At 45.4% G+C, this 10,938-nt stretch overlaps 1 protein-coding gene across 1 annotated transcript in view; it reads left to right on the top strand.

The window, feature by feature from the left end:
• LOC133574159 (glutaminase kidney isoform, mitochondrial-like) overlaps window positions 1-10,642 on the top strand; it is a 73,012-nt gene extending 62,370 nt beyond the window's left edge. The window contains exons 17-18 of the mRNA XM_061926239.2: window positions 3,054-3,117; window positions 9,222-10,642. Coding sequence (XP_061782223.1) covers window positions 3,054-3,117; window positions 9,222-9,369 — 212 coding nt within the window. The 3' untranslated portion in view covers window positions 9,370-10,642. The remainder of the gene's footprint in view (window positions 1-3,053; window positions 3,118-9,221) is intronic.
• Window positions 10,643-10,938: the final 296 nt, after the last annotated feature.

Genomic DNA, 10,938 nt, shown 5'->3' on the forward strand with positions numbered 1-10,938 from the left:
ATAGGGGGCCAAGTATGGAGTGACAAAAAAAACTTGATAGCAAAGCACATATACATATTACAACATTCAACTTGAAATTTGCATTGAGGCGTCGGGTGCGGACATCTGACCCGAAGCTGCCAGCCACTAGGGGCGCTGCTCCATGTTCCATCATACCACGTGGGGTGAAGCGTCGAAAGGGTTGCCGGTGGGGTATGTGTGTGTGTGTGTGTGTGGCGTATATTTTTTGTGGATGCATATGTGTTTGTAAGCCTGCAGCGTGTCTCTGTTGCACGACCTTGGTGCTTTCGCAAACGCGATAGCACAGCCAGTCAGTCAACAAAAGTCAACAAACAACAGGTGTATGTCCATGAGAGACAGGGAAGGAGTTTGTTGCATCTTTGCTACACTGTTTTCTTCTTCTCGAAGTAACAACCTTGCCATGTCGCTTGCAGCCAGGGAAAACCATCCCGATTAGAATGTTTGTGTTTGAGCGAGGGAAAATAAATTCAAGCATTTCACTCCAATTGTCATATTTCTAGTCCTCAAATTCATCACACTTACTTTGAGCTGCTGCTAGCATCTTCCAATTTGTCGATACTGTTGCGTCGACCAGCTCTTCCTCCCAGGGAATCTAAGTTACTGGTCAATCCCAAGTTCTTCCGATGACATATATGCTGAGTAAGAAGGACCATCAAGACAGAATAGGAATATTATCAAGTTTTACTGAAATTTCAGGAGATCAGCCCACACCAATACATTCATATCGGCTACTCTAGTTGATCTCCCTCTCAAACAGAAGAGCCAACTTCTTGCACACAAAGAAAGCCCCCACCTCTCCTTCTCGCAACACTGATAAGGCAAGAAGGGGGGATGTATTCACATTCCAATTGTCTAAGACACTAAACAGACCTATGAAGACAGAGAGAAACTGGTAGAATATACAAAGGAAAAGTACTAGATGATCTAAACATGGCTATGAATACAGAAAGAACTCTTAAACATATATGCATTCTCCACAATACCCAGAGCAACGCTTACTCCAATCAGCAGATGTCCTGTTATCATGATTTCGATTAAATATATAAATCTTCAACGTCCTCGACTGAAAGGGTCACCAGGCACGCGGCACTCCTCTTCTCCCAAGAGTCCGTCGAGATAGGCAGGTTCCCCCACACCCAAGATCTTGTCAATTTTGTTGAGAGACCAGTTGAACAATTCCATTGTTTAGATTTTAGAGAGCAGTGCAAAAATAGGCAACAAGAAAGTTAAGACAAGACAAAACAAAGAAACAAGCAGGAGAGATAAGGGAGAGGGAAAAGGGAGCGTCTGCCTTTGTTGAGTGCCAGTGAGAAGAGCCTCGACAAAAGTCCTTATTTTAGTAAAAACAAAATGCACACTTTGAAGACACTATAATGTATTCATCTATCAAACCAACATAACAAGGGAGGTAATGGCTCAACAGTCTCTTTTTTTATCCAAACAACACAACAACATATACATACATATGCTTAAATGTCAACACACACACACACACACACACACACACACACACACACACACACACACAAGTCTCTTGAGTGCGCTCCAAAAACAAAAGACAAAAAAAGGAAAATCATTTGAACCTTGTGTCTTGGATTATTTGTCGCATTGTTGAACACTCTGGGAGTTTTGGAGTGATAAAAGAGCAGTGGCTTCACGTTGTAACCGCTAGCGTTAGCACAAACTAGCAGTGTGAGGCGCTCCTTCATCAGCTTGTGTCCGGTAGAACCTTCTCCTTCGCTGTAATACAGGTCTGCCATGGCATCTTTTCCGGTCTCATCACAATTAAAGACTTGCTACGTGTCAGAATAATTGTATATAAGTTATCACACAACTTTGTGTTCCATTGAGTTCAGGTCCCCTGCGAGAAAACAAAAGCTGTCTTTCATCTTATCAAGCAAAAGGCTTGTTAAACTCCACTGTGTGCGATGGGATGCGACATGGAGGTGTCGGTTTATTTGATCTATTGACAGCCACAGGAAGACCTTGTCCTGACTCGAGATCTACAAAGCAGAGAGGGAGCAGACCTGACGCAGCTACAGGCACTTTTTCTTTGAAATATTAGATCGTTGTACAGTGAATACAGCCAAAAACCTTGTGCGGAAAAAGTCGCAATCATACGAGCAATCAGTGTAACGTCTTTTAAGTCAAATTTTAAGTACACCAGAGTCATCATTTTAGAAGAAAAACGTATTTCTTTAAAATTGTAAGTAAACAAGGCAGCACAGTGGTAGAGGGGTTAGTGCGTCTGCCTCACAATACGAAGGTCCTTGGTTCGATCCTGCGCTCGGGATCTTTCTGTGTGGAGTTTGCATGTCTTCCCCGTGACTGCGTGGGTTCCCTCCGGGTACCCCGGCTTCCTCCCACCTTCAAAGACATGCACCTGGGGATAGGTTGATTGGCAACACTAAAATTGGCCCTAGTGTGTGAATGTTGTCTGTCTATCTGTGTTGGCCCTGTGATGAGGTGAGGACTTGTCCAGGGTGTACCCCGTCTTCCGCCCGATTGTAGCTGAGATAGGCTCCAGTGACCCCGAAGAGAATAAGCGGTAGAAAATGGATGGATGGGTGTTTATGACCGAGTGCAAGAGCTGTTTACGACCCCCCTCCCTTTAGAAACAGCTGCAGCTATGTAATCAGAAAAGGCCCAAATAAAAGAGCAGGCGTGGAAGTCCCTCGTCAGAGCGTGGTGGGAGACTGTACGAAGTTGCAGCCCAGACGTTTTTCCTCATGAGCTAAATTGAATCCTGTCTCTGTTTGATTTCTTTGCTTCTTGTCTTGTCTAATAGATGTCATCGGTGTTTGAACCTGACACTACGGAATAAAGAACCCTTCGCTAATAAAATCCTCAAACTGAAGGGGCCGCAAGCCGGAGATTAACTTGCTAAAATGCTAGCTCAAAGCGATTGTCGAGCAACCCAAAGCTATATATATAAGCTAATGTAATAAAGCTGTTGGAAATCAGTAACATGTTCATCATTTATATTTGTTATAGTTTCTATGTATGCACACACAAACTCTTTGTGCTTCCAGGACACACTGAGGTGGTGCGTTTCCTGCTGGAGGCCTGCAAGGTCAACCCAGTCCCCAGAGACAGGTGAGTGCAGCCTCCGCAGCAGTAATCCTCCCCCTACTGGCCAACTTCATGCACTGCATTCAACAGTTCCCCTCCATACCTGAGCTATTCTGAAACACGATTCCAATCAATCATCTCACCATCAGTGATGAATCATTTATATGTGTGTGGTGTTTGTGTGTTCTCTCCGCTTGTGCGTTGCCTTCAGTGACTTGCGTTTCCGCTCACTGTCCAAAAATATGCAAGGTTGGGTCACCGAAGACCCGCAAAAGAGGATAAATCAATGAATATATGCTAAGCTGTATGACAAAACAAAACATATTAGCTTTGTGTTATCAGTGCCAAAAGTATGTACGTCTAACACACCAGTGGCAGCTTCTCCATATTTTCATGGATAAATGTCCACCGTTTGGATATTCTAATATCGACTGATCCAATATTTATATCCTTCCGATATCAACACAAATTGGATTATATCGGATTATACTTATGTATATGTATATTTTTTTGGTTTATTTTTTAATACATTTGCAAAAAAAATTATTTAAAAAAACTAGGGATGTCCAATAATGGCTTTTTGCCGATATTCCGATATTGTCCAACTCTTTAATTACCGATACCGATATCAACCGATACCGATATCAACCGATATATACAGTCGTGGAATTAACACATTATTATGCCTAATTTGGACAACCAGGTATGGTGAAGATAAGGTACTTTTTTTTTTTTTTTAATTAATAAAATAAAATAAGATAAATAAATTAAAAACATTTTCTTGAATAAAAAAAGAAAGTAAAACAATATAAAAACAGTTACATAGAAACTAGTAATTAATGAAAGTTAGTCAAAGGTTAGTACTATTAGTGGACCAATCATGTGTGCTTACGGACTGTATCCCTTGCAGACTGTATTGATATATATTGATATATAATGTAGGAACCACAATATTAATAACAGAAAGAAACAACCCTTTTGTGGGGGGGAGGGAGGTTTTTTGGGTTGGTGCACTAATTGTAAGTGTATCTTGTGTTTTTTATGTTGATTTAATAAAAAACAAACAAAAAAAACCCCAAAAAACAAAAAAACGATACCGATAATAAAAAAACCCCGATACCGATAAATTCCGATATTACATTTTAACGCATTCATCTATAAAAAAAAACATTTCCACATTGTTATTATGTGGTTTTGGGTGTAGATTTTTTTTCCATGTTGGAATAAAGCTGTAACATAGCAAAACGTGGAAAAAATAAACCACTGTGAATACTTTCCGAATGCACTGTGCTTAACGTAATAAGTAACTTTTTCACTTCCGCTACAATTCCAATATTGGAGCTTTGAGTATTGGCCGATAGCGATATTGATTGGATACAAGATAATACTTTTATCATTTTGTAGTTAGAAAAGGCTTGATCAAGTGGAAGTAGTCAAAAACGTATTCAGTATTACCATATGGAATGGGTCTATGCTGTCTGGAATCTGAAGTAGAGTAGTAATTCTTCTTGTTAGCGGCGGACTGGCTCAACGGGAACTTGAGGGTTCCTGGTTCGATTCCAGCATCCGCCCCCTGAGTCTCTGTCCTTGTGTCCTTGGGCAAGACACTTCACCCACCTTTCTCCCAGTGCCACCAACACTGGTATAAATGTAGCTCACCACCACCACCACTCTTCAATGTATGAGTTCCTCTATTGAAAGCGCTTTGAGACAATTGTGAAAAAGCGCTCTATATATATATATATATATATATATATATATATATATATATATATATATATATATATATATAATGAATTCATTCACCTACTGGTCAAGTTCAAGACACAATAAGTTTAATGACGCAGACACGTTTGTTACTGGATACTTTCTAATGCTTTTGGAGACTTTGTATGTGTAAATATCATCCATCCATCCATCCATCTTCTTCCGCTTATCCGAGGTCGGGTCGCGGGGGCAGCAGCTTAAGCAGGGAAGCCCAGACTTTCCTCTCCCCAGCCACTTCGTCCAGCTCTTCCTGTGGGACCCCGAGGCGTTCCCAGGCCAGCCGGGAGACATAGTCTTCCCAACGTGTCCTGGGTCTTCCTCGCGGCCTCCTACCGGTGGGACGTGCCCTAAACACCTCCCTAGGGAGGCATTCGGGTGGCATCCTGACCAGATGCCCGAACCACCTCATCTGGCTCCTCTCCATGTGGAGGAGCAGCGGCTTTACTTTGAGCTCCCCCCGGATGACAGAGCTTCTCACCCTATCTCTAAGGGAGAGCCCCGCCACCCGGCGGAGGAAACTCATTTGGGCCGCTTGTACCCATGATCTTGTCCTTTCGGTCATAACCCAAAGCTCATGACCATAGGTGAGGATGGGAACGTAGATCGACCGGTAAATTGAGAGCTTTGCCTTCCGGCTCAACTCCTTCTTCACCACAACGGATCGATACAGCGTCCGCATCACTGAAGACGCCGCACCGATCCGCCTGTCGATCTCACGATCCACTCTTCCCCCACTCGTGAACAAGACTCCGAGGTACTTGAACTCCTCCACTTGGGGCAAGATCTCCTCCCCAACCCGGAGATGGCACTCCACCCTTTTCCGGGCGAGAACCATGGACTCGGACTTGGAGGTGCTGATTCTCATCCTAGTCGCTTCACACTCAGCTGCGAACCGATCCAGTGAGAGCTGAAGATCCTGGCCAGATGAAGCCATCAGGACCACATCATCTGCAAAAAGCAGAGACCTAATCCTGCAGCCACCAAACCAGATCCCCTCAACGCCTTGACTGCGCCTAGAAATTCTGTCCATAAAAGTTATGAACAGAATCGGTGACAAAGGGCAGCCTTGGCGGAGTCCAACCCTCACTGGAAACGTGTCCGACTTACTGCCGGCAATGCGGACCAAGCTCTGGCACTGATCATACAGGGAGCGGACCGCCACAATCAGACAGTCCGATACCCCGTACTCTCTGAGCACTCCCCACAGGACTTCCCGAGGGACACGGTCGAATGCCTTCTCCAAGTCCACAAAACACATGTAGACTGGTTGGGCAAACTCCCATGCACCCTCAAGGACCCTGCCGAGAGTATAGAGCTGGTCCACAGTTCCACGACCAGGACGAAAACCACACTGTTCCTCCTGAATCCGAGGTTCGACTATCCGGCGTAGCCTCCTCTCCAGTACACCTGAATAGACCTTACCGGGAAGGCTGAGGAGTGTGATCCCACGATAGTTAGAACACACCCTCCGGTTCCCCTTCTTAAAGAGAGGAACCACCACCCCGGTCTGCCAATCCAGAGGTACCGCCCCCGATGTCCACGCGATGCTGCATAGTCTTGTCAACCAAGACAGCCCCACAGCATCCAGAGCCTTAAGGAACTCCGGGCGGATCTCATCTACCCCCGGGGCCTTGCCACCGAGGAGCTTTTTAACTACCTCAGCAACCTCAGCACCAGAAATAGGAGAGCCCACCACAGACGCCCCAGGCACTGCTTCCTCATAGGAAGACGTGTTGGTGGGATTGAGGAGGTCTTCGAAGTATTCCCTCCACCGATCCACAACATCCGCAGTCGAGGTCAGCAGAACACCATCCTCACCATACACGGTGTTGATAGTGCACTGCTTCCCCTTCCTGAGGCGGCGGATGGTGGACCAGAATTGCTTCGAAGCCGTCCGGAAGTCGTTTTCCATGGCCTCACCGAACTCCTCCCATGTCCGAGTTTTTGCCTCTGCGACCGCTGAAGCCGCACACCGCTTGGCCTGTCGGTACTTGTCCGCTGCCTCAGGAGTCCTATGAGCCAAAAGAACCCGATAGGACTCCTTCTTCAGCTTGACGGCATCCCTCACCGCCGGTGTCCACCAACGGGTTCTAGGATTACCGCCACGACAAGCACCAACTACCTTGGGGCCACAGCTCCAATCAGCCGCCTCGACAATAGAGGCGCGGAACATGGTCCATTCGGACTCAATGTCCAGCACCTCCCTCGTGACATGTTCAAAGTTCTTCCGGAGGTGGGAATTGAAACTCTCTCTGACAGGAGACTCTGCCAGACGTTCCCAGCAAACCCTCACAATGCGTTTGGGCCTGCCAGGTCTGTCCGGCATCCTCCCCCACCATCGCAGCCAACTCACCACCAGGTGGTGATCGGTAGAAAGCTCCGCCCCTCTCTTCACCCGAGTGTCCAAAACATGAGGCCGCAAATCCGATGACACAACTACAAAGTCGATCATGGAACTGCGGCCTAGGGTGTCCTGGTGCCAAGTGCACATATGGACACCCTTATGTTTGAACATGGTGTTTGTTATTGACAATCTGTGACGAGCACAAAAGTCCAATAACAAAACACCACTCGGATTCAGATCCGGGCGGCCATTCTTCCCAATCACACCTCTCCAGGTTTCACTGTCGCTGCCAACATGAGCATTGAAGTCTCCCAGTAGAACGAGGGAATCACCCGGGGGCGCACTCTCAAGTACTCCCTCGAGTGAATCCAAAAAGGGTGGGTACTCTGAGCTGCGGTTTGGCGCATAAGCGCAAACCACAGTCAGGACCCGTTCCCCCACCCGAAGGCGGAGGGAAGCTACCCTCTCGTCCACCGGGTTGAACTCCAATGTGCAGGCTCTGAGCCGGGGGGAAACAAGAATTGCCACCCCAGCCCGTCGCCTCTCACTGCCGGCAACGCCAGAGTAGAAGAGAGTCCAGCCCCTCTCGAGAGAAGTGGTTCCAGGGCCCTTGCTGTGCGTCGAAGTGAGTCCGACTATATCTAGCCGGAACTTCTCCACCTCGCGCACTAGCTCAGGCTCCTTCCCCCCCAGCGAGGTGACGTTCCACGTCCCAAGAGCTAGCTTCTGTAGCCGAGGATCGGACCGCCAAGTGCCCTGCCTTCGGCTGCCGCCCAGCTCACATCGCACCCGACCTCTATGACCCCTGCTATGGGTGGTGAGCCCATTGGAGGGGGGACCCACGTTGCCTCTTCGGGCTGTGCCCGGCCGGGCCCCATGGGGGCAGGCCCGGCCACCAGGCGCTCGCCATCGTGCCCCACCTCCGGGCCTGGCTCCAGAGGGGGGCCCCGGTGACCCGCGTCCGGGCGAGGGAAATCTGGGTTCCTTGTCAGTGTTCCTCATAGAGATCTTCGAGCTGCTCTTTGTCTGATCCCTCACCTAGGACCAGTTTGCCTTGGGAAACCCTACCAGGGGGCATAAAGCCCCCGGACAACATAGGTCCTAGGATCATTGGGACACGCAAACTCCTCTACCACGTTAGGGTGGCAGCTCAGAGAGGAGGTGTAAATAAATATCAGCCAGACAGAATTATTTGATACTTGTTTACTTAAGGGCCACGGAATGACAACAGACCAGCTCAGTCTAATAAAATAAAAATTGTGAGAGGCTCACATTTTTGTTGAAGATCCTTAAAAACATTAGACTGCTATTATAGAGATAGATGATCTTTGTGGTTTTTAAGGACCTACTGCCAAAAAATGAGTGTGAGTGCGCCTGTTGTATATGAGGTATAAAAGTTTAGTAGATCAAATGTCCACTGCAGAGGATGCTGGTTCTCAGGAATATATAACAATACATAAAAGAGAAATCCGGTCCATCAGTAATCAGCTTTCTGCAAATATGTCCCCCAAAACAATTTAGGTAAAGAACAGTGATGTTCTGCATGTACCTTGAAGAGTGGCCTTCCACTGTATGTCCTGCGTGCTGCTTCTCCATCTAACACACCAGTGGCAGCTTCTCCATATTTTCATGGATAAATGTCCACTGTTTGGATATTCTAATATCGGCCAGATTTCAGCGAAAATGCAAGCATCGGATGATGTAAAATCTCCAATTTGAGTCATTTTTGACATTTCATGTTTGGGACCCTGTAAATAAAATACTTTTTACCAGAAAATTGCTGAGTTTTCATGTATGCGATCGAAGTCGGAGAATAATGAGACACTTCGCAGCTTTTTCTGCTTTTGGCCCTAACCAGCAGTGGAGGAACTCGTAACTCAAACTATTGCTTGCGACCTAAACCTAAACAATAAGCTCAGTATCCCCCCCCAAAAAACGTGTACGTTGGTACCGCCGTATTATAACTCATACATGCATGATTTATTTTTTCACACTTTGTGATCATGTGCTTGTACAGATGGGGAAACACACCGACGGAGGAGGCGGCGCACTTTGGCCACCATGACGTTGTCGTGATCCTGAAGGAGCACAGCGACAAGTTCAGCCCGCCTGACGATGCTGCTGACAAGGGGAGGGCGGAGAAGAGTTTAGACAGTCTGCTGTAGGAATGTCAGTGCGAGGACAACCGTTGGACTGTTGTGTCGGGGGTGGAGGGTTCTTGTATTTTGAGTCCATCCCTCTCATGCTGAACTGTATCATGTATTACATCCATAGAAGTATCTCTACAAGGAAAGGGACAAGCGGTAGAAATGGATGGATGGATGGATGGAGTTTGAGTCATCTCACTGTAGTGCTTGTGTTAGATTTGTTTGGGAATATATAATTGTGTTATGAGTATTTACAGTAATTGTGCAACTGTAAAAGTGTATTGGAAGTTGAGTATGTTTGATCCAGTTCTAGTCAATATGGTATCTATTTTCAGAATAATATATCTGCACAGAACACTATTCAGCTCATAAAGAATGTATTTTACAATGTAGGATAAGGATTGTTTTGTTTCAAGAGTCAGTAATTGGCAACGGTAAACAAGAGCATTCTGCTCACGCTGCTTGGTGATTACCAAGCACACATGATTGGTGTCAGGCAGCATAAAAGGGTGTAAATCAGGGGTGTCAAACGTACGGCCCGCGGACAGGTTTTATCCGGCCCGCGGGATACGTTTGCTAAGAACAAAAATGAGTCGTCATTTTTGAATGAAAGAAACAGCTGTTCTAAATGTGTCCACTAGATGTCGCAATAGCAATTCTTTGCATCTTTATAGATTATGCTACACATGTAAAAAACAATTAAAATAAACCACATGATGTTAGTGCACCAGTCGAGGAAAATGATCAAACTACATAAACAACATCCTTTAATTTTATTTGGATATTATTTTTACATCTTGTTAGATTGAAAATCAACACCAAAGAGTTGACTGATGAACATTATCACATCATTTATTCAGAAAGTATAAATAACAACAAATAAAGATAGAATACTATTAACCGCAACATGTAAGTGTAAAAAAACCCCAACAACAATATGATTTGTACATTTTCAGAATGTGCTTGTTCGATTTTTAAACAAAGAAAACAATCTGAAGTTGTCTTTATTTTGAAGTTATTGTCCGGCACTCACTTGGGAGTAGATTTTTCTCCATTTGGCCCCCCATCTAAAATGAGTTTGACACCCGTGGTTTAAATGCAAATGCATTACAGTTTAATAAATAAAACATTCCAAATATGATCATTGCAGAAAATCTTGACGATGAAGACAAGAAATATTTTAAACTGACGTCCAGGAGACATTTCAGAGGAGGGTGGGAAATGTATTGTTCAATATAATGTGTGTACTTAATAAAGACAACAGTTATGCAGCTATAGTCATTCTCTTGGTAATTGTAAGGCCTTGCGCTCTTATTTTGACGAGCTCGTTTGCACCGTAATTTCCGGTTGATCACTTCCGCTAGTTAGTAGTTGTAGTAGTTGATGGTGATTGGTTATGGTTATGGTTGGAGTTTATTTCGAACGTGCAATAAAATACAGCACGATGCATCACAATTTCCAGTTTCTCTTTTTAACATGTTCGAGACCAACACTGCTGATCAAAATGTAAATTCATGGCGACTACAGTGCTGCCATTCGTGTTGAAACGTTTATAACGTGTGTTCAATGTAGCCTCAATTCAGATTT

The sequence above is a fragment of the Nerophis lumbriciformis genome, linkage group LG31, assembly GCF_033978685.3.
Source record: "Nerophis lumbriciformis linkage group LG31, RoL_Nlum_v2.1, whole genome shotgun sequence".
In the NCBI taxonomy this organism is placed as follows: Eukaryota; Metazoa; Chordata; class Actinopteri; order Syngnathiformes; family Syngnathidae; genus Nerophis; species Nerophis lumbriciformis.